General features: G+C 53.5%; 1 protein-coding gene across 1 annotated transcript in view; it reads right to left on the bottom strand.

Moving 5' to 3' along the window:
* Tgm2 (transglutaminase 2) overlaps window positions 1-22305 on the bottom strand; it is a 28712-nt gene extending 6407 nt beyond the window's left edge. The window contains exons 1-10 of the mRNA XM_041670662.1: window positions 22180-22305; window positions 19036-19215; window positions 14646-14888; window positions 10410-10528; window positions 8620-8748; window positions 7548-7725; window positions 5363-5498; window positions 4670-4773; window positions 3037-3279; window positions 1226-1495 (exon numbers count right to left, since the gene is read on the bottom strand). Of these exons, the coding sequence (XP_041526596.1) occupies window positions 1226-1495; window positions 3037-3279; window positions 4670-4773; window positions 5363-5498; window positions 7548-7725; window positions 8620-8748; window positions 10410-10528; window positions 14646-14888; window positions 19036-19215; window positions 22180-22189 (1612 nt within the window). The 5' untranslated portion in view covers window positions 22190-22305. The remainder of the gene's footprint in view (window positions 1-1225; window positions 1496-3036; window positions 3280-4669; window positions 4774-5362; window positions 5499-7547; window positions 7726-8619; window positions 8749-10409; window positions 10529-14645; window positions 14889-19035; window positions 19216-22179) is intronic.
* Between the last annotated feature and the right edge of the window lie 970 nt (window positions 22306-23275).

Here is a 23275-nt window from a genome sequence, read left to right as displayed (position 1 = left end):
AAGCTGTCCATCAGATGATGGGCATGGTCACCTGGCCAGTCTGTACATCGTGTACTGTGAAGGTGGCAGAGGCAAACGCCCCGCAGGTCCAGCTGGCTTCAGAATGCATCTTTCTGTAGTGTCAGTGCTGGGACCCTGGCCCAGGCTAAGGGGATTTTCCAGGCCTGGGAGTCAAGAGCTGGTCCCAAACACAGGCCTGTCTGTCCAGGAAAGCTGGCCTTGACAGTGCTGGCTAAAGAGCCGGAAGCACTCTGAGGGCAGGCAGGAGTGGGAGCACGGAGAGTAACAGCTTGGCCGCCCCTTCTCCAGGTCACACTGCTCCCCATGACCAAGTGTTGATGGTCCAACAGTACACGAAGTCCACACTGGCCAATGGTGAATGGGCTATGGAGCGGGACTGTGTCCTGGCACTGGGCTAGCTCAGTGTGTGACCTCAAGGTCCAGAACAATTTTAGGAGAGCACCAAGAAGGGAATTGGCTGTGGCAGAGGAGCACAGTGGCTGGGAAAGCCAGCAGGGTCATGGGAAGATGCCATGAAACAAGACAGGCTTGAACCCCTGGCTTGACCACTGTGTGCCTCCATCTTTTCATCTAGAAAATGGGTGCAGGGATGGAATCTACATCTGCCCCCCTCGACATCACTATTTTTTCTTGAGACAAGATTTCACTATGTGGCCCAGGTTGGCCTCAGATTCTCAATCTTCCTGCCTCAGCCACCAGATATCTGGGATTACAGGAGTGCTCCATCATGCCGGCCCTCACTTCTCTTTTGGCTATAAGAATTAAGCATGCTGGGAGGCTAGGGAGACCACTCAGTTAGCAAAGTGCTTGCCTTGCAAGCATGAGAACCCAAGTGGGGGATTGGGGGGGTGGGGGTGGGGGGTGTCAGAGGAGAATCAGGGCGGCGTGGGCAGAGCCTGGCTTGTAATCGCAGTGCTGGCAAGAAGGGACAAACCGACCCCTGGGACTAGCTGACCAGTGAGAGAGCCTGTCATATACAAAAAAAGGTGGATGGTACCTGAGGGATGACACTGTGGTGCCGTCTGGCTTACACACACACACACACTCGCGCCTGCACGCACACACACACACACGCGCACGCTTAAACACCACAGTACTAAGGAAGTGCTTAGCACAGGCTTGGCCCCCATGATGCCTGGCTAAGGGTCTGGGAGGTGAGGTGCACACGTGAAGTACTGGATGCTCCGGGCAGGCAGAGCCTTACCAGAGTAGGGGTCCAGGGTCAGGCTGAGGTTCTCAACACCGCACTCGGGCCCCAGCACCCCGTTGTAGCTGACAGTGCGGGCGCAGAGCAGGAGGCGACAGTCACGGGTCTCGGAGGTGTCATTGCCGATGTGGGCGAACACGTCAAAGTCGTTGCCCATGCTCATGCTCTCGCCCACGCGGATCCGCATGGACACCCCCGTCTCCTCCTTCTCGGCCAGTTTGTTCAGGTGGTTGGCCCTGGTGAACGCTTCTCTCTCCTCGGGCGACCCTGCACAACAAGGAAGAGAACTCTGACCTGATCCGCAACAATGGGAGAGTGTTGGGACAGGGCAAGCTGGCTTTTCAGAGTCCGGGTGATCCTGGCAGCCCAAGGGAACCAATCTCTTCTCTACAATTCTGTGCCAGGAGGAGGCAGTTGTATCTCATCTTCACAACTGAACTCCTATACTACCCTCAAGATCCAGCCTTACGCTACTCCTCTGCCAAGAAAGCTTTTCTTACCACTGCTTCCTCGGTTGTTTTCCGTTCAGGTGTTTACCAGCCCCCCACCCCTCAGCAGATCAAGAATCAAGGCTATATATATATATATATCAAGGTTATATATATATATATATATATATATATATATTTTAAATCTCCGTGCCACATTCAGAGCTGTGACAGTGACTGGTGCACAGGAAACAGGGACACAGTGGTTTGTTTGGACCGGGACTACTCCGCCTGACTGCCCTTCCCTCTTCTTCCTTACTGAGTCTTCCTCTGTGTTCCACTCACCTCTCCCCTGTGTTCCCTTTCTTTTTCTTCCCCGTGTTATTGGGTACATATCTATTCTTCATTTTTTAAAGATTTATTGCATGTGTATGGGTGCTTATCTGCATATATGTATGTGAACCACATGCATGTCTGGTGCCCATGGAGGCCGGGGGGGGGGGTCGGATTTCATGAAACTGGAATTACCAATGGTTGTGAGCCACTGTGTGGGGAGTGCTGGCACTTTGGAGGTGCTGGGAACCAAGCCATGTTCTTGTAAGAGCAGCAAAGCCACCCCTCCAGCTCCACACCTGTTTTTCTATCGCTCTACCAGCCCTGAACCTTCTGAAGGCCAGAGGAAGCATGTTTTCTTCTGTCTTCTCCTTTCCAGCTAGAGCATGTCCATATAGTACTAACCCCAGGCAGCCCTGGACTTAGCGAGGGCCAGGCAGTGCAAGGATTACAATCTTTCAGTCAGCTCCGTTAGTGTCACGGAGGCTGGCACACAGTGAGACTTGGTACTGAGTGGGCTGGTGGGTGCACGCAGTCTTGCAAAGCCTTTTCCTTACTGATTCTCCAGTAGCGAGAAAGAGATGCTGCCCTCTAGGTGGGATTGAACCTGTTACTGTCAGGTTTCTAGGAATGCACCTCATAGCCTCCCTGGACTGCAAGTTCTTCTGGCACGGATACACTGTAACAATCATCTGTGTACAGCTAAAGACCCTGCCCCAATGCACCCCATTAGTACGGTAAAACAACATAGACATACCACTTTCCCTCCTGAGATCCATGTCTCTCCTACTTAGCAGCTATGCTCTCCAGTTTTATGGAGACTCAGATCAATGAAAAATGAGACTTATAAACCAGGGGGACAAAGGTGGGGGCATGGGTCAGCTCACTTCAGATCCTTGGCACCCTTGTAAGAACCAGGCACGGCAGCGCATGTCTGTAAGCCTAGTCTCGGGGAGCTAGAGATGTACACATGTAGAACAAGGCTGACGGGCTAGTAAAATTAGCTGCTCATCAGAGGTTAAAGGCTCTGAGAGTGCGGACACCTACCTTCTGGGTACTTGTAGGTGTGGGTAATGTCCTCCCGCTCGTCACGGCCCACGCTCTTAGTGCTGATCTTCTGCCCCACGATCAAGGAGCGATTGATGGACTTGTGCACAGATCCATCTTCCTGCCGGATCCAGTCCACCACATCAGCGTTGACCTCGGCGAACACAAAGGGTGCGTCGTACTTGGTGCTCAGGTCCCCCTCCTTGATGGCCCGCACTGAGACTGGGCCACAGCAGTAGGTCCCTGTTTGGGATAAGGGGAGAAGTGGGCAGAGCTATACAGAGAGTGACACCTGACCCCTCCATGATTGCCCCACGTGAGCAGAAGCTCTCAGGACCAGACAACTCTTTGACCAGGGAGGTCTTTCCCAGAATGCATCTGGGCTTGGCACTGAAGTCCGAGCTCCGCCTCCTGTTACTGTGTGACCTTGGGCAAGTTGGTCACTTCTCCAAGCTGCATTTCGCTGTGGAGTTCTGTCTGCAACCGCCTGATGATGGTCCATGAACCACAAAGGTAAAGCTACTCTGTATGAAGCTCCACAGTCTTTGATAAGACAAACAGAGATGCGCCCTAAGGCATCTTCAGAGCATCAGGAGGCCAGGTCTCACTCCCACCAACTGGATACATTGAGTGGAAATCAGCGCCCATGACTGTTTGGCCTCAGCCAATGCAGAATGTGTTAGGGGCTAGAGATGGGTGGGGATATTCTGTCATGTCCTGAAATGGGACATTGTCACAGCAAATAAAAACACAGGATTGTCACACTGGGATATGGACAAGGCTACAAAAGGCCACCTAACACTAACGCTCTTCAGTCCCTGCCCAGCTTCTAATAGAACCTAAAGGTCTGGTGACTTTAGGTGTAGAAAAATGACATCTTTATCTTACAGAACTTCGGCAGCTTGTCCTCTAATGACAAAATCAAGCAGCGAAGCATGGGGCAGTTACAAACTGCCACAATAAGAACCACAGACATTCCCCATGACCTTGCAGTTGTCCCAGATAGCAGGAGCTGTCACATACAGGGGCCCCAGACCTAGAACTCGCTCTGTAAGGATCAAGTGTTACTATGCCATAAAGGGGGTTTTCTAGAACTTTCTAGAACTTTGATAGTCTTTGTACCCCCATGCCTTGGATTCTGTGCATTTAAAAAATATTCCGAGGGGATTTCCATGCCTTTTGTCAGACCTTGCCTTGGTGCTGTCTGTCTGTCTCACACATACAAACGTCATATTTGGGATTGTTAGAAGCAATTGGCGAGGCTCTTTTGGGAGGGGAAGATGTTGCTTTTTCTTTTTCTTTTTTTTTTATCTGTTTGCATATATGCCTACAGGCTAGAAGAGGGCACCAGACCCCATTACAGATGGTTGTGAGCCACCATGTGGTTGCTGGGAATCGAACTCAGGTCCTTTGGAAGAGCATGCAATGCTCTTAACAGCTGAGCCATCTCTCCAGCCCCCAACATGTTGCTTTTTCTTTGTGCTCGTTGGCATTTGCCTCCTGCACAAGGGGTGTGCCGATTTCACAGATGAAGTGCTGCTGCGCCATTGCTGGCCTCCGGCTGGCATCTCGGCACCACCATGCTGCAGCTCCTCCATCCCAGCTCCCCTCTCAGAATGCTCTCCCTACTAACCTTCACTCTTCTCCTGCGGTGTGGGGTCAATGGCCTGCCACCCCTCGTAGCCCGGCGTCAGGTCTGGCCTGGTCATCCAGGACTCCACCCAGCAGTGGAAGTTCCTAGGTGGGGACAGAGGCAGGGGACAGTTTTCCAGTCACTCCCAGGGACCCTACTCATCACGGCCTATGGGAGACCGGGAAGCCCTGAACCCACCTCTCTGGCCTCCCCTGGAGCTGTCTCAGTAGCAAGTTCTTTAGTGGGGACTCCTTCTTGTCCCCTGACCTTCCACAATCTCGGAACCCTTTCTTCTCCTCCAGGTCTGGCTGCCTAACCTCTCCTTCTTTGCCCTCACTCCCTGCCTGGTCCAGGCCCCTCTCCACCCCCTGAGCACCTCAGCTCCAGCTCCCTGCTCCAATCCTGGCCTATAGGGATGGCTCAGTCCTCACCTACCCTGAAGCTGAGAGCAGTCCTGGAAGCCTGCCAGGATCCCAACTCACATTCCAGACCCCCACCCCCTCCCAGTTCCTCCGGCCATCCCTTGCAGGGCTGTCTATGGTGGGCTTCCTGCCTCTCAGCCTCCACCCAGTTTTCTCCAGGCCAGTTCCCCTGCCCATTCCCGTTCAGCCATCAAGGTCCAGTTCTTGGTATACAGCCTGTCCTAAGAAGCTCCACAGGTTTCCCCTGCCGGCCTCACAGCAGGCCGCTCACCAGATCATCTCGCTTTTGCCGCTCTCCAGCTCCCCAAACTCATTCCGGTAGTACTCAATGAGCAGGTTGCTGTTCTGGTCGTGGGCTGAGTAGTAGTTGGTCACCACTCTGGTGGGGATGCCGAGGCACCGCAGCACTGGAGGTTGGGCAGTGGGGAGGTGAAGAAGAGTCCACAATGTTGCTGAGGCTCCGGACAAAGCTACCCTGCTCGGGCCTCCACAGGCCCATCTATACCCCAGCGGACGGTGGGCCCACTGACCATGTGGTGAGATTATGCACCAGCAACTCTTGCCCGGCAATGATGCCTGCCTGGCTGGTCATCCCATGCCCTCTATGTTCCTCTGTCGTGATTCTGAAATACAATCTCTGGTGTGGCCCCTGAGCCCTGGTCATCTCCTTACACATCTTACTTCAGCCACACTGACCTCCAGTACCCTCTGGCATGACAGCCCGGGGAGCAAAGGGCAGATGGTGAGAGAGGTCAGATTTGGTCTAGAACAGCAGGGGGCGGAGCAAGGTGCTAAGTGCTGCGGGTAGGCTAAGCTCAACTCCACAGGCTCAACACAAAGAGGAGGACAAGAATCGTGAATGCCCCTCCCCACTTTATTTATTTCGGGACAGGGTCTCTTGTAACCTGCTTGGCCTAACTGCATAGTCAAGGGTTACTTTGAATTCTTGAACTTTGAATTTCTGTTCTCGATCCTCCTGCCGCCATCTCCTGTGTTCTGAGATTGCGGGCATTCACTATAACGCCCATTAATGTGGAGGTGGGGTGCCAACCAGGGTCTCATATATGCTAGGTATTCTACCAACTGAGCTACAGCCCCAACTCTTGTTTCTTTGCAAGTGCCTTGGACCCACTAGGCAAGCAGGGTAACCCTGAGACACACTCAGCCCTTACTGTAAAAGGGACGGGTTCCCGGGATGGGAAAAAGAATGTAAGAATCTAAGAGATAAAGCCAGACCAAAAGTTCACCTAGAGAGCCAGTCATGGGACTTGTGCCTTACTTTTCGTTTTGATTGACTTAGAATCTTTGAAGGGGGAGGCTGGGTGTGGCCTTTGCCCTTTGCCCTACATCAGTTTGTGAAAGAGCTTCCCAGATGGCCTTGGCTTCTGGCCAGGAGACACAGAAGTGTTTGGAGGGGGAGGGACAGAAGTAACCTGCTACCTCTTGCCTGGTTCCTGCAGCCTCAGCTGAAGCTGCTGTAAGCCCTGGCCTTGTTCTATATGCAGTGTGCCTCCGGGTTGCCTGGTTGCTGTCATGGAGTCAGCACCCTTCCTGTTCCCGGGACAGTGTCCCGAAAGACCTCATCTCCACAGTCTAAGGACTTGGGGATTCCCCAGAGTCATACGTACCTGGCTCAGGGCCAGACTGTGCCCTGAGCCAGCAGTGTGACCTTGGGCAAGTCACTTCCTCTCTTTCCACTTCCCACTGGGGAAGAGGAGCCTATAATAGCAGCTTGCTAGGATGTGATGATTGGGAGAAGACATGGGTGTGGCAGTCTCTTCTGCCTGGTGCCCAGAGTAGCACTGGGAGGTACTATCGGACAGATAGTGTGTCACAAGTCCTCCAAGGCAAACGTCAGTGTGGTTGGTGCTGCTGAGGGCCGGGCACTGATAAAATACCCAGGGGGCCACCAAGATGCCCTGGGACCCCAGGCCAAACTGTTCTTGGCTTGAAGACTCAGCTGAGTGGCACTGTCTCAGAATTCCCTGTGATCAGTTTATCACTATTGCCTCTATTTCTCATGTGGGGAAACTGAGGCTTGGAGACACTGATTCTCTAGCCCAAATCCATCTGGAGACTGGAAAGTTAGACTAAGCATTGCTCCCTGGGTCTCTGAGCTGTGAACTTTACTGAGGGTTTCCTTGTCTCTTTACATACCAATCTGGAAGGTGGCCATATACAGAGACAAAGGCACCTAGGTGGGAGGCTGGGGTATGGGATCTCTCTAGGAGACTTCAGGAGGTCCTTTGGAGGGAAGGGGTCTTAGGTCCTAGAGAAAGGGTTAGCATATGGAATCCATGGGAAAAAGAGAAACAGGAAAGGGACTAATGAGCTGCCACATTCTCCAGGCCACACAGTATCTTAAGGGCAGAAACAGTACTGACATCAGGTCTCCCTGTGTCCCCATGGGCTACCGGAGGCTGAGACTGGCCCCAGGCTACCCAGCCGCAGCTTACCTGTGCAGGCTACAGCCGCAAACACCCAGCATTGCCCGTACTTCACTTGCTGACAGCCATGTTCCCTCCAGCGCCGCAGGATGTCCACGCTGCCAATCCAGGCCATGGGACTGATACCATCCCCATAATTGTTGTCCCATCGGCCCAGAAGTACACCCTGGTCATCATTGCAATTGACCTGCAATCAAGAGAGCATCATGGGAGGCAAAGTCTGGGTCAGGGAGGAGGGTAAGTCAGGAGGAGTAGGCATAGAGCAAGGGATCAAAGTCAGGTCACCCTAGGAGGAAGGGCTGAAGATGCAGTGTGCCATGGCGCACCAGATGGGATGTTAGGGATAACTGGGGGTGCAGCCAAGGGCTCAGGAGACAGAGAGGAAGACCTAACAAAGCCATGGGCAAGGATCTGATTCAGCAGGGCCTGAACCTGCCTTGTGAATCCAGGGTCATGATGTGACTGAGTTTCCTAAACACCCACACTGGCTCCACATGTCTCTCAAGAATCCACTGCTTCCAGAACAGAATTCAACCTCTGGTCCATAGCCCATGGCTCTGGGTGCTCTGGCCCTGCCCACCCAGCCCTTTCTGCACCCACTCGCTCCGCTTGCTCACTCTATTCAGGCCTCTCTTCGTGCCCTCAGCACAGGCTGTGTATCTTTTCCTGAGCTCTGGGGACCACACCAGAGGAAGGCTCCTCAGCCAGCCCTGTGGTGAGACCCTGTGCTCGGTCACTCGCTCGCCCTGCCCCCCCAGCCCGCGCATCTTGATCAATGCGTGTGCACTCATTCCTTATGTTTCCACTAGTGTCTGCCTCCTCTCACCCACTAGAATAGAGTATTATGGGATTTAGGGCTACACACAGTTTAGACCCAGCTCTGCCCTAGTGCCCAGGACATTAGTGGCCGTTAGTCAATATTTTCTGGGTGAATGACTACATTGGGAACCTTGTTTGTGTAAAGCTTTCTAAACTTCTTTTGCTGAGACTTATCTCTGCTCCCAAGTCCTCATTATCCTCAACACAGAGCACGGCCTCATCATCCCAGAAGGGAATGGCCTGCCGGAACTCTCAAACTCACCATGCCGCTCACCACTCGGCCCACATAGATGGGACTTTTGCGGCGTGAGCAGTCCCGGGCACGGTCCTTCAGGAATTTGGGGTTCACGTCCAGGAGCATCAGGCAGGTCTCTAGGATGCCATCTTCAAACTGTGTCCAAGCAAACAATAGAACAGGAAGTTGGGAGGCCAGCCTCTGCAGGAAGTTGTCCTATACCCCACAGCTGCAGGGACCACACTCCCTCTCACTAGTAGATGGGCGTCCAGCTGGTTCTGGGCAGTCCCAGGACTCCAGCTGCTGAAGGCCGAGGAGGGAACAGTGTGACATCTGGGGGGCATGTGTGTGAAGAGGGGAAGGGGCATGCCTATCTGGCACCTCAAGGGTTCTTCCTTCCTCTGCTCTTCATCTTGTGCTGTTCTGGATCAAGCCTTGTTCTATGCGACAGAACAGCCCTCTAGGGCTTGTTGTTGTCTATTGTCATCAGCCTGATGCCCAGAGATATTTACAACCAGGACTTTCCCCCATCTCACCTCTTGAGGTTCCATTACCCACAATGTCCTTCTCAGACAGCATTTAAGTTTTCCCCACCTCTGAGTTCTCCCCACAGAGCTAGACTCTCGTATGGCAAACTCTTACTTGCTCTTCAAAGCCCAGCTCAAACGCTTCCTATTTCTAGAAGCCCTCCCCAATCACCATGGACAATGAGGCTTCCTCTCCGTTAAGTCTCGGCAAAGGAGAACCACAAAGGTCAAAGCAGAGATGTGACCCTGTTCCTCAGAAGAGAATGCAAAGCCCTGGAAGCTGAGACTGATTTGTGGTTTATGCGTCACGGAGACACGGCTCACTTACTCCCACAGCCAGGCTGCCTGTGCTGGGTAGGGATCTCTGCTGCTACGATCCTTCAGGAGGAAGCTGTAGTCAGCATGACCCTGAGGCATACAGGAGGACTTCGCTCCACCCAAGGAGGGTCTGAACATCAGACTTAGATCCAGAGGCTGCTAGATGAGCTCCACCCTCAGAGACCCCACAATGCACCAGCGGCCGGGTGCCATGGTTCTGCTTTCTAAGTTTTCTCTACAGGATCGAGAGGTTTCTGGGAGGCTGGGTAATTAAGAAAATGAGTTTCTGGGTTTACAGAACCGGCCCTGCCTGGGAACCGGAAACAGCAGGACAGATAGTTTGCCAGCTCACTGTCTGAGTCCAGCCCAGCCGGGACTCCGCAGCTTTGCCATGGCTGGTCTCCATTTGTAAGGAGCCATGGCCTGGTTGAATGATTATTACTTTCAGTTACTTATGTGGTAGACTTGTTTGTTTCTGAGCAGGACAGCAGCATCAGCACCCCTGAGAGTGCTTGAGAAGGTAAACTCCAGCCCCACCCAGATCTGTCTACCAAAAGCTAGGTGTGTGATTTGGCTGCTTCTGCTTTCAGGTATCTCTGAGAGAGGCTCTCCTTGGGAATTATTGTCTCAACAAGGTCCTCACCCACTTCCTGGCACAGGCTGAGCACACACTGAATACCTGCTGAGTGCCATCACTATATCAAGGGTCCTTCACTACCTCCTCCTCTGAGAACCCCAGCTGGTTTCATTGCCCCCCAGACTCTCCTCATCCTTCACCCTGAGCCCATGGGTGCTGACTCTGCTGTGTGACTTTAGGCAAGCCTTAGACCTCTCTGGGCCCGCAGCTATATGGGCATCCTGCATTCTAACAGGATGGACTGGTGACTCTGTAACCCCCTCGCATCTTGAAATCTCCGGCTCCCCCAACACAGGCTGGCTTGTGGTCACTGTAAGGGACAGGCGCTGTCCTACCTGCCCAAAGTTCCAAGGCACACTCTTGATGAACTTGACGGAGCCCTGATAGATGAAGCCCTGCTGGGCGAGGACATATTCCCGTCGCTCCTCCTCTGAGTTTAGGTACACGTCGTCCGCTGTGGACAGAAGCAAGGGGGCTCAGCTTGAGCTGGCAAGTCAGGGGCCCTGCAACATGGCAGCTGGGAGCTAACTCCCTAGCCCAAGCCTCTCTCAATTAGAAAAACAAATCATTTAGAGACAAGGCTACCAACATCCACTTCCCAACATGCCCAGAGTTGTGATGGAAGCAGAACACACATGAATCTATTTACTCTCCCTGTCTTAAAGACGGGGAAACTGAGGCTCAGCTGTGCACTGCAGTTGAGAACGCTAACATCCGAATAAGTGATGGAGGAGGCTGGAATAGGAAGCTGTTTTGTTTTCTAAGACAGGGCTTCTCTGTGTAGCCCTAGCTGTCCTGGAACTAGCTCTGTAGACCAGACTTCCTCGAACTCAGAGATCCACCTGCCTCTGCCTCCTGAGTGCTGGGATTAAAGGTGTGCGCCACCACTCTGTGCATCAGCACCCTGCTCCGATGCTCATTTTCAATGTGACCCGGGCCTTTGAGCCCATCTCAGCACCTCCTGGTGTTGCCTGAAAGTGAAGGGTGTGGCAGGTATGGGGCGCTGGGAACAGACTTCTAAGCCAGTCTAGGAAGGTGCAGGACTCCCTGGGGAGAAGGTTCCAGAGCCATAAAGACACCAAGAAGGGTCACCGCCATCCTAGGGAGGCAGAGTTTGGCCAGTTTTGGTCAGGGATGCTCGATGAGACATGACCGAGGAGGCTGGAAGGTCACAGCATAAGCCTAGGACACCTGCCAAAGCTGTGGTCCAGAGAAGGTATGGGTTATAGGATTCCCCATGACTAGTAGGGAGGAGACGGGCCAGCGAGGCTGAGGCTTAGTGGTCAGGCTGGCTTTATGATGTCAGGGAAACTGAGGCAGGGAGGAAAAACCGAGGGCCTCATGATGACTCTGGTACCCCTAGCCTGGGTGTCTATTCTCTTGAATTCCTCCCTCCATCACTGAGAAGATTCAACTATGCTTGATGTCTTGATATCACACAATCAAACGGTTCACCTAAACAACAAAACCAGCAAACGTTTTTAAAGCCAGGGTCTCATGGATCGCAGGTCGACTTCAAACTCTCTATGCAGCTAAAGGTAAAACCTCGCCTTTCTGATCCTCCTGTGTGGACCACAAGTGTGAGTCACCTTGCCTACCTTTTGTGGTGCTAGGTCTCAAACCTAGGGCTTCATGTACGGTAGGCTAACACCTTATCAACTTAGGTGCAACCCCAGCACCGCCCCCTTTTTTTAAAAAAAAAGAAATTAAAATATCTTCATGGTGTCTAAAAGAATGGCAAACTCCAGTCCCCGCTGGGCCTGCTGGAGAAAGGGTCCTGGGGGCTACTGCAAGGCAAGGTTAGACCACCAGGTAGACCTGTGCAGTGCCCAGCACCTCTGCATTGCAGGGAGGAAGGCGAGTGCGATGGCACCCTGGGCACACTGCTCTCTGGCTCTGGAGCTGGGGCAGGGGTTGGGGGAGGGGGTCTTAGTTTTCCATTACTGAGCACCACCATGCAGAGTGAAGGAGGGGAGTAAAAGAGAAAGCGAAATTCAGGGTTGCCGCATGGAGTGTGGTTATCACATATGGTATTGGGATCATAGCTCTGACTTCTGGTGACGCTGAGAATGCTCTGGGGACATGAAGCCATATGCACGCCGGCACCATCCTGTGGCCTTAGATCCAGGGCAGAGGAACCCATTTCCCGGCAGAACCAGCCCTTTCCCAGCCATTCTCGAAATTTCCCCCTACAGCTGTCCCCACCCGAGCCCAACTTCCTGTCTCCTCCAGACCCTGCAATGTGGGTCACCTTAGTCACTCATTGTACTGCTTGGCCAGGACCCAATCCAACCCTCAGGACAGGGTGAGGCGGAGCCATAGGAAGGGGGACATCCCCGGGAGCTGCCCTCTCCCTGCCCTGTGGGTTGGCAAGGGATCATCCTCCACCCAAACAAATGGCACTTTGTCTCAGCAAAGTCACCTCTGTTCCAAAAAATCACTGTACTGTGTGCTCTGTAAGACACCCCACATGCCATTGGGGATGACCTCAAGGCCATTAGCAGATGCAGTCCATGTTGGCAAGGACCGAGGCATTTGGACTCTTGGAAAGACTGGGCAGCTGTATTCAGAGCACTGTGCACAGGTCTGAAGACAGGTGTAGGAGAAACCAGATTTTAGCTGATTGGACCCAGGCCTCCAAGCATGCTAAGCAAGCATTCGGCCACTGAGCTACATCCCCAGCCTTCTCTTTTTGAGACAGGGTCTCACCAAGTTGCCCAGTCTGGCCTTGAACTCACAATCCTCCCATCTCAGCCTTCAAGTATGAATATCAGGCCTGCAATATCAGGTCTGTCCTATCATGTTTGATAGAGGGCATCTTGGAAATAGCAATCTCCCCAGTGTGCATGGACAGAGCTTAGACTGACCTAAGCCAGCAGACAACAGAGTCCCTGGTGTAGTGTGTGTGTGTGTGTATGTGTGTGTGTGTGTGAGAGAGAGAGAGAGAGAGAGAGAGAGCGATTGAGTGTTTATGTATGCGAGTATGCATGTGTGTGTGAGAGAAAGCATGTGTGTGTGGGGGGGGGAGAGCATTGTGTACATGTGAGTGTGTGTGTGCATATGTATGTGTGTGTGAGTATATGAGTGTTTTACTGGCATATATGTGTGCATCCCACCAAGGGTGTCAGAAGAGGACATCGGATCTCCTGGAACTGGAGTTACAGATGGTTGTTACCCACTATATGGGTGCTGGGGTTCAAACCCTGATCCTTTAAACAAGTAGCCAGCACTTTTAGTCACAGAGTCATCTCTCCAGCCCCACAAAACAGAGTGGTCATTTTTAACTGGGTGTGGAAGCAGGAGGATCAGAAGTTCAAGGTCATCCTCAGTTACAGTTAGTTGGAGGCTAGCTAACCTGAATTATATGAGATGCTGCCTCTAAAATTTTTTTTTTTAAAAAAAAAGGTTGTTCTGGCATCTGTTAGAATTAGACAAGTCAAAGTAGGCACAACAGAGGAATTTTAAAAGCCTCCGTTCGAGTATGTCATAAAATTTCCCAAAATAGAGAAGAAAAGAGTTGCCTAACAGCAGAGAGGCCAGACACTGTGTGTGTGTGTGGGGGGGGGGGGGCTAGCCTGGAAGGCCACTGAATTCCCAGGCTTTACCGCCTGAGAGTCCCCTCCTGCCTCACCGTGTCAGAGCAAGGAGCAAACAATTGAGATGGGGAAACTGAGGCTGGGGAGGTGCGCCCCGGCCTGACCTCCTCCCAGTACCCAAGCTGGCCTGGGCTTTTCCCAGGTCTCCTCTCTCACTTCCTCCTCTGCCACTGTCCCCTGCCGACAGAAGGAGCTTCCAAGAACCACTCCTCTGAGTCTCGGTTTCCTGTCTGAGCAACAAGGAAACCGCCATCTTCTTCCCTGGCAGCTACGCAAGGAGGTAGTCACCAGCCCGACTCGACCCAGTTTCCCATCCTTACGGCAACCTAGATGAGTGTAAACCAGGGCCTCGTGAACAGAATGAGAACAGTGCCTGGCACTGGCCATGAGCTGGGGGCGCCTCTCCCCTAATGGAGACTCGTGAACCACACACGACCTTGTGCCCCCAACGTTCTTGCTTTGTAACTTAAGTCCAAGGTAGTGGTGTTAGGAGGGAGGTCCGACGAATGTGACCTGTCCTTAACAGAGAACTGGGTTAGTTACCTCCAGGTTGGGACAGCTATAGAAGACTTTGGTCCTCTCTCCCTCTCTCACCACGTGATGCTTTTCAGCATGCTGGGGCACAATAAGAAGGCCCTCACTGGATGTGACCCACGGTCTTGATCTTGTACCTCCCAATCCCCAGAACTGTCAGCCATGTTTATAATCAGTCTATGGGATTCTGTGACACTAGTCAAATGGATCCAGACACCCAGCTGCTAGTGCTGTTGGAACTCATGGGCCCCAGACCTGGACTGCAGCCTTTGGTACCAGATGAGTCACCTGGCTTCCTGTCTATAAACTGGGATGCCAAAAGAATCCTTATTTTGAGGCTGGACAGGAGCTGACCCGTGGCCCCGCCCAATCAATCCTCTTTGACATTTCCTCTATTGGTTCCTGCCACTCCCTATCCCCCATAGATGGAAAATGGCTCACCTGGGCACCAGGCATTGAACAGAAGGATGAAGTGGCCCAGCACGAAGCTGGAGCCTTGGTATCCAGTAGAGGCCTCCACGCTGAGGCGGTACTGGCCGATCGGGGCATTGGCTGGGGTGCAGAGCTGCAGTGCGAGGACGTTGTCCTGTTGGTCCAGCACTGAGGCTGTCCAGGATCCCTCCTCGACATCATCAGACAGTGGGAAGCGGACCTTGGTCCCTGTCTCTTCACTGGGAACTGGGCCTGCGGAGGGGAGGTGACGCTGTGAGCAAAGAGCTGGCAGGACACTGTCCAGGCTCCCAGGCCTGGGGTCAAGGCTTAGTTCCACCCCCAGCCATGGGAGGAACTCTGCCAAGAGGCCCCACCTCCTTAAACCTCTGTTTTCTCATTGGCCAAGTAGGCATTGCAAGCCCACTTGAAAAGCCATAGGCATATGGTGAGTCTACAAGCAGAAAGAGTCTCCAGGAAGAGGACAGTACAGCCTGGGGGAGCTGCAGTGATCTACCTCGGATCAGAGGGGATGTTAGACAGGCCCAGCTTTCCTGTCTATGACACCAAGCAGGAATGATGGTGGACATTACCAGGGACCCTCAGTTCTCTCTGAATCCCTCTCCTGCATACCGCTGCTCCCCTCCAGAGATAGCTGCATACTCCCAAGACAGAACCTGAACATTTGAGATCCTGGCTATAGGCTGGTGGAGGACAATAGCCTATCAGGGATCCTCCGGCTATGGGTTCAAATCCTATGGGCAGCACATGAGGGTCATCACTTCCCTACAGCCCTGTGCATCTTATAGACAGCTCTGACTCTGGGCTGGAGAGTGGAGAAGGGAAGCCTGGAGAGGAGGGCTCTTAGGAGACCCTGGGTTTCTGGGGTCTTAAGGCCCTGGTACCACCACACCGCTTCTTTTCCAAAGATGCTGCTTCCTGGTGGGCTCCAAAGGTCCTGTGTCACGGTCTGCACAGACCTCTTCCAGGTAAGGGGTGGCCTGGCCCACGCAGGCAGGCCTGAGTCACAGTGGGCAGGGCTGGTCACTTTGGCCTTGGACAGAGAACCGAGAAACAGAGGAGCTTTCTGGCTAGCTGGGAGGCAGCCTGGCAGTTTATTTTTATTTCTCCACCCCCTCTCTGTGGCTCTGCCATCCACTGCTGACAATATTGGGGCCTGCTCACCGAGGGGCTCCCTCCCAGCCTCCACCCCTCCTCTCCGTCTGCCAGCACCACTGCACCCAGGACCAAATATAACCGTGAGCTAATAGGCATGACACAGGCCTCAAGAGGCTGTCTGGGTGCCAGGGGCTGAGGTGGAGGCATCCAAACCCTCCCTGACTTCCAGAGCTGACATTTGGGAAAGAGCCAGCTAGGCCTGGGACTCAAGAGAGTTACTCTGAGTTTAGTTTCCACCTCTACCGCAACCCAGCACTGTGCAACCTAAGCCAAGAACCCAGGCTTCTCTGACCCATAGTATCTTCATCAAAGAAACAGGCTTGGACCACATGCCCCACAAGGGCCAGCTTCAAGTCTGGAACTGGCTTGTAACTTTGTAGCAAGGGACTTTGTTCCTGTAAGCCAGAGTTCTACTATCTGTGACATGGGGCCTTTCTCTATCTATGAAATGAAGTCATTCCTCCTAAGGTTGCCAAGAAGCTTCAGGAAGGCAAGCCAGGCACACAGTAGGTGCTCAGTAAACAGTTATTATGGCCTATTATTCTCGCCCTGTGTCCTAGCACAGCTGGTGGGTTCGGTGAGGGCGCATGGAAAGCATTTGGAGCAGGGACTGTCGACAGACATGTCCCCTCTGAAAGGGACACGAGGATCTGAGTTCTCAGGCCAGATAGCAGACTCGGAGGACCACAACACAAGACAGATAACTTTTAGCACAATGAAATAACTTCACAGATGTGGAAACTGAGGCAAAGGGAGTCAGGTGGTTAGGAGTGGGTGGGGCAGGTCAGTCAGAATTACGCTTGCGGTCCCAGCACAACCCCAACCATCGCCCTTCCCTTCTCAGAAATGTCCCTGTTTGGATGATCAATTATCTGGTTACTCTGGTAACCTGCCTGGGTCAGGTCCCACTGCCACTGTCTCTGTTGACATACCATCCCTAGGGCAGGGCAGGAAACACACATCCCACCTCTCTATCCGGGAACAGTCACACATGTACTTGTGTATGTATACACACACACACCTTTCTTCCAGGAGGGCTTGCCGGGACACACTGTCCTGTGCTTCCACCACTGCTTCCATAGCTTTCCTCACAAAGTTCCTGGCTAGGGTTCTACAAAATAGTCTTGGTGCAGTCGAGAGTGCCATGAGATCCACTTTAGATCCATGTAACTCTAGAGACCCAAGGGGTCTTGGCACTGTCCAGACCATGGTGACAGCCTGGGCTGGGGCAAGTATAGCTTCCAGGGTAACATCTTCAGTGAGCCTCACAACTGTTCCCTTCTCCCCGCTTGGGCTGGCTTCATCTCTTGCCTCCACCCTCCAAAAGGAGAGTGTTTGGTCCTTTAATAAAGGCTGTTTGTCCACTGTGGCCTGAGACTGCTGCAGAGCCCACCAGACCCCAAACTGCTTAAGGAAAATAAACAGCTGGGGTGGGGCCACACACCCCTTCACTGAGTGGCTTGACTCACTCTCTCTTTTCTCTGGGCCTCAGTTTCCCTGAAGTGGTAGGACAGGCTGAGCATAAACTAGAGGGCTCTGCTGGATAAGGAGGTCCCCAGTCAGGCTTGGGCTGGGCACTGACTCAAGCCTAGCCTGGAGGTAGGAGCCTGGCTTCCTGGTATTGTCCCTCAGGCATCCCCGGCACCCGGGAGGGTCTTGGATAGTGGACAGGGAAGCCACGACTGCCTACAGATGGAAGTGACCCATGGGGACTGGCGAACAGAGATTAGCTACAGGGTTCAGGAGGTCAGTGTACCTCCCAGCACCGACTTCGGGATGCTAAGTACCTCTGTTCCGCTCCCCAGACCATGGAGACGGAGGAGAAGAAACGTGGGTGCTCACAGTCTACTCAGGCTGACAGCTCACCGGTCACCCATGTCACAGAGGAGTACATCGAGGCCATGCAGGTGAACACGGGGTTAAATGGCAGAGAGCCTCAACTCACAGCTGGGTCAGGGACTGAAGCCTGCTGTGCATCTAACCACTGAGGGAGTGACTTGGCCGTCTAGCTTACCCCAGGCTCCCTGTCTGCAAAATGGGAGCCCATTATGGTTCCACCCTGGGGGCATTAGCATGGCATGAGCATGGGCATGTGGACTACCCCACTATGTGCGCCACCTTCCCAAGCATGATCCAGGTCTGCACAACGGCATAGTGCCGCCCTTCCGCTCTGCAGGGCCTGGAAGGCCAGAGACTGGCTAGGACCCTTTGGTGGGTAGAAAGAGCCCTACAGGTGCTGGGGTGGGGTGTCCCTGGGTAATGGCTCCATCTGTGGATGAGGAGGGAGGAGGAAGGGATGGAGGGGATATCCTGGCAGCCTGTGAACCCCAAGATAAGCTTATCAAACAGCCCTCAGATAGAAAGGGCCTCAGCTGGGCTGGGTCAACAAGTCCTGCCTGCCACTCTTTCTGCCCCCCAAAGATGGAAGAAAGCTGGCCTTTCTCACCCTTAGGCCAGAATCCCAGTCAGGTGACCCCTTACTGACCCCGAGGGAGTGGTTCCTACCAGAAGTCAGACAACTGATTTGGCATTCAAGGCCAGTTTCCTAGGAATGGTCAACCAGAGAGACTGGGAACAGGGTGGACAGGGTCCTGCACTCTTTGCCTATCCCAGAAGCCTCTGGAATGAGGCAAGCAGCCATTAATATCTAGGCATTTCCCGGGTCATCTTACTTAACCCTCCAGGGTGACTGCTGATGAAATCAGTCTCAGAGAGCCTGAGGGTCTTGTCATACGTCACCGCAGGCCAGCAGTCCACCCTTCCTCTAGAAGGCCCCTTTCGCCACTACCCAGAGCTGGTTTAAGCCAGATCCCAGAGGTCTGGTGGGTTCTAGGAAGCCCTGGTGAGAAGAGACAGGAAGGTTGTTCAGTGTGGGAAGCATTACGCTGCCTCACACTGTGGAACAATCCTTTTGTACACTATGAAGATGCGCTACTCTCATTGTTAATAACTAATAAAAGTCTCTGCGTGGTTATTTGGGAACTGGCTGGCTGGACAGAAAAGTCACCTATAGGATTGTGATGAACCTCCAAGGCAGAAAGCTGTGGTTAGTGGCCTGATGTAGCCACTCCCTCTTCTATTCTGGGCCTCAGTTCCTCATCTGTGAAATGGGGCTAATGACAGCTGAGATCCTCAGAGGATGGGAAAGGCTTTGAAAAGAGGTGGAATTTATTTGTTCCGTCCCCACCAGGAGCAGGATACAGAGGAGATCCAAGGTACCCACCAGTCACAGCACTAAAGGTAAGATTGTCCACGCTGGACTCATAGCCGCGGCCCTCAAAGTACAGCGTCAGCCGGAAGCGCTGGCCACGCCGCAGGACCAGCTTCTCGTGGCACAGGTCAGCCGTGTGATGGTCACGGCCGTTGGCCTGTATCTCCAAGTCACACCTCTCCAGGATCAGCTCTAAAGAGAATGAAAAAGGGGCATGAGCCTCCATGGCATCTCTCAGGGGGCTGTGGTCGTCAGTGATACAATCCCACTACCTACATATGGGGCCTCGGCACCCCCGTGACCTTCTTTAGACCCTGGTGAGATTCTCTCACCTCTGTAAGGCACAGCCTTGACCTATTCAACCCCACAGCTTCCCATGGTCACAGGAGTCTGACAAGGCTAAGTGTCTCCTGTGTTCTAATCACAAGGTCATGCTTGCAGCAGAAGGGACCTGTGCTGTGCCCCAGTCATGGGATCGCCAGCAATTCAACGTTTCTGGGCCTTGGCTTCCAGGACCTCACAGGGCCACAGCAAGCATTAAGTAAACTGATTGTGTGAAGATGCACAGGGCCCCTGGTCCACACGGCCTACCACATAGTCATAACCTCCAAGTAGGCTTTAATGGGATCTATTGAAGTTACTCAGCATTTGTTGTCAGAGCCAAATAATTTCCCGCTCACCTTCCCTCTCCTTCTTTCCCCTCCCCTCACCTTCCCTCCTCTTTTTCTATTCCTTTCCCTTTCTCCCCTTCCCCTTTTGTTACCCAAAGTCTCACTATCTAGCCCAGCCTGGCCTTAAACTCCTGTTCCTCCGGCCTGAAGACAGCCTGTGCCCTCCTGTCTGGCTCAGACCCAATTTTCAATGTACAAGAAATATCATAGACTAAGGATCAGGCTAAAGGACAGGACCAGGGCACAGTCAACAAAATTCAGGCTCTGGGAGACCTCCAGCAAAGGCTCTGTTTTCCCTAACACCTCAACTGCAAGAAAGAACAAACAAACAAACAAAAAACAAACAACAACAAACCAAAAAGCTTGAAGGGAGGCCCCATAATGAGAAACTAAGCGTGGTTCTGCCCATTGCCACGTGTGGGGCTTTTTACAAGAAGACTTTAAAACATTCCCTTTGCGCAGGAGACAGCCGGGAATTGAATCGCTAACGGATAGGAGACCTCAGGGGATTCTGCTGACTTGTCTATTGTGAAGCGGAGTCCTTATTTTTGATGGCATGTGTTGACAGACTCACGGCTGATACGACATGAGATTTTTCTCCCCAAGCACAGCAGAGGGGCCGGACGCAGGAGCGGGTTGGATAGTGAGAGCAGAGGAATTTATTGCACCGCACTCTCCTCTCGGCTTTACAGATGACCAGTCGTCTCCAGAATGAAAGGTTTTAAAATGACACTTGGCGAGTATGACAGATCTACACTTTCTTCCACTGTGCTGCTCTGTGATCCTAGACAAGTGTCCCTACCTTTCCGTGCCTCCTTCTCCAACCCCTCAAAAGAGGCTAGGAAGTTATGAGAGGACCCAGCCCAGGAGAGGTGTGAGGAGCAGAAGTTCTAGTTTTCTGTTCCAGAGGGAGCTGAGGACCTGGGCAAGCACAGGTTGCGGGGGGGGGGGGGGGGGGGGGGGAGGGGGGGGGTCTGTGCAAGCTCATGGTCAGGACTGAGGATTCATTCAGGTCGGGAGTGGACACAGCGCTCTCAGAGTTGATAGGGGTGGGGTGGGGAGGGCAGTGGAGGACCTGTGGTCCAGTGGAGGCCCAGGGAGTGGATGCCCCCCCCAGGTCATCCAGCCCAGGTGTTGGACCTCCTGTTGTACAAGAATTCCAAACTGAGGGGAAGGAAATGTCCCAGAAGTGCAGAGGGCTGCTCTGGGAACCACCTCAGATGAAATGCTGTGTGGTCCTGGTCTCACAGCAGGTGACTACTTTGGTTTGGAGCAGGATTCAAAGGTGGCCCTGGTAATGACCTCACCATGTAGAGAAGTTAATGGCTCTGCTGTCGAGGCAGGACAGACAGACAAAATCCTCAACCATGGAAGACTAGGGCAGGCGGGAAAGAGGCTGTCTCTCTAGAAACCCTGGGGGTAACTACCCCCCAGCCTGGGGAGACCGGGTATAGGATCCCACCCACAGGCTGAGGGTGCAGCAGATAGCTCAGGATCACAGAACTCAAGGCCTCATGTCTTTTGAACCAGTGGGACCCTGCTGGAGGAAGCCCCAAGGTCTAGGCCATCTTCCAGGTCCCCCAACTTTTGGAAATAGGGATGGAAAACTGCCTTGGGGTAAGTAGCCCTTTAGGTGACATATCACCCAGCCTGTTGGGGTTCCAGAGAAGGGAGTGACCAAGGCCACACAGTAGCGCTAGTCCTCTAGAACTCCCTGTCTACATGTTTCGGGTCCCTCTTCGTGTCCCCTCTCCCCTTGCCCCGGGTCCCTTCCTTGGGGTCACAGTGCAGGCAGAGGCCATCCCTGAGTGGACTTGACTCAATGGTCAGCTGGGATTCTGGTCAGACAGGAAGATCCTCCATCCGTACCAGTCCTGACCCATGTGTGTCCGTGTGCCTCCTGCAAACATGTAAGAGCACATGCCACACGAAGGAGGCGGGCAGAAAATGATCAGAACCCTGGACCCTTTCCTCTCTTCTCAACGCTCCTGGGCACACCAAGGCTGGCACTATTGTCCCTAACCTACAGCCGGGAACATGGAGCTTCCAACAGTCAAGGTCTGGGCTTGGAGAACAGGAAGGCTCAAAGCGACCTCAGTGAACAGGCCTGACTTCAGCGGTGCTCAACCAAATGCTGGAATGCCCCTTCGACTTGAGGCCACAGAATCAGCCAGGGAGGCTGCACCTCGCCAAGGGGTGCAACCTTCCAGCCAGCATCGCTGTACCTGGCACACAGTAGGGACGCAGATCTCAGTAGTCAGGGAAAGGTGACAGTACCTTACCCTTCCAGGTACACATTCCGGTAGCATTTTCACCTCATTCAGGGGTAGGGCTAAGAGCTGTGCCCTCGGGTTGGGGGAACTGAGCCCACAACTTAAGGCCAGCAAGGTTCCCTCCTATCGGCCCACCTGTTGTTCCCCTCTGCGGGACTTGGAGCCTGCCCGGTCTGGTCCCAACCCCACCTCCCTACGGCACAGGCACTCACCCTCGGCCATGGCTAGGTTAGCGGAGACGGCTCGAACGCGACAGGACACTCGGGCGTGGACCACCAGCGCGGTGCTGCGGGCCAGCCGCCCGGCGCGAACTTATAGCCCGTGGCCGGGCGGGCCCGGGTGGGGCGGGGCGGACACTCGGGGCAGTCAGTTCAGAGACCAAGAGGGCCAGGGGCGCCCCCTGCCGGACACAGGGCGACTTCGGAACAGAACTCGCGATCTACACCCAAATCAGACCAGGGTCACTGAACAGGGAACACACAGATACGATTTACAGGACAGATAAACCGGTGGCCAAGAACACGCAGCCCTCCACACACACATACGCACACATACCACACACCACTCATATCGCACACACAGATACACACGTACGCACATGCACCACATACACTCACACACTATAGACACACATGAACACGCCACACATACACACAAAGAGCACACATACAAAACCAAGCATATGGACATAGATATCCGTTCCTAGTCCCCCAGAATGCACTAACAGTTTTGGACACGGTGATTTAGATCACATCTGACATTAAATCACCCTGGAAGCTTAGAGATCAGCCAGGATAGAGCCACACCTAGATGTGAGGCTGGATTCCCGCTAAGCCACATATAACCCTCAAATGAGTAGGTCTCTGAATGTGGGAGCTTCCAGGCTCTTTCTTGGCAGACAGGGGCACAGGTACTGGCTTGTGGACACCCACAGACACCCATATCCTTCCTGCCCCACCCAGTCACTCATTCCGTTGATCCCCCACCCACCCGTTGCTCTCTCACCCACCCACCTAGTCCCTTCTCTCTCTCCCTCCCTCTGCCCCCCTTCTTTGTAGCCCACTGTGAACTAAAGCACAAAGGGTCCTCTTGCAGGGACCTCTGACCCTCCCCGTGGACCAAGTCCCACCCTAACTCCTCCAGTGACAGCTGGCTACACTACTTTACCGCCACGAAGCCTGAGTGTGGGGGGATTCCTGAAGAGGCACAGGCCTGCGGGTCCCCCAGCCCTTTTTCCGGAACACGTCGCATGACTGGCTTCTCTGACCTGAAAGGACACACTGAGGCTCTATTTGAATGTCACTCAGG

Source organism: Microtus oregoni, unplaced genomic scaffold (assembly GCF_018167655.1).
Source record: "Microtus oregoni isolate MIOR12 unplaced genomic scaffold, Mior012 000020F_ref0000438, whole genome shotgun sequence".
Taxonomy (NCBI): Eukaryota; Metazoa; Chordata; class Mammalia; order Rodentia; family Cricetidae; genus Microtus; species Microtus oregoni.
This window is presented reverse-complemented; position numbering and strand designations above follow the sequence as displayed.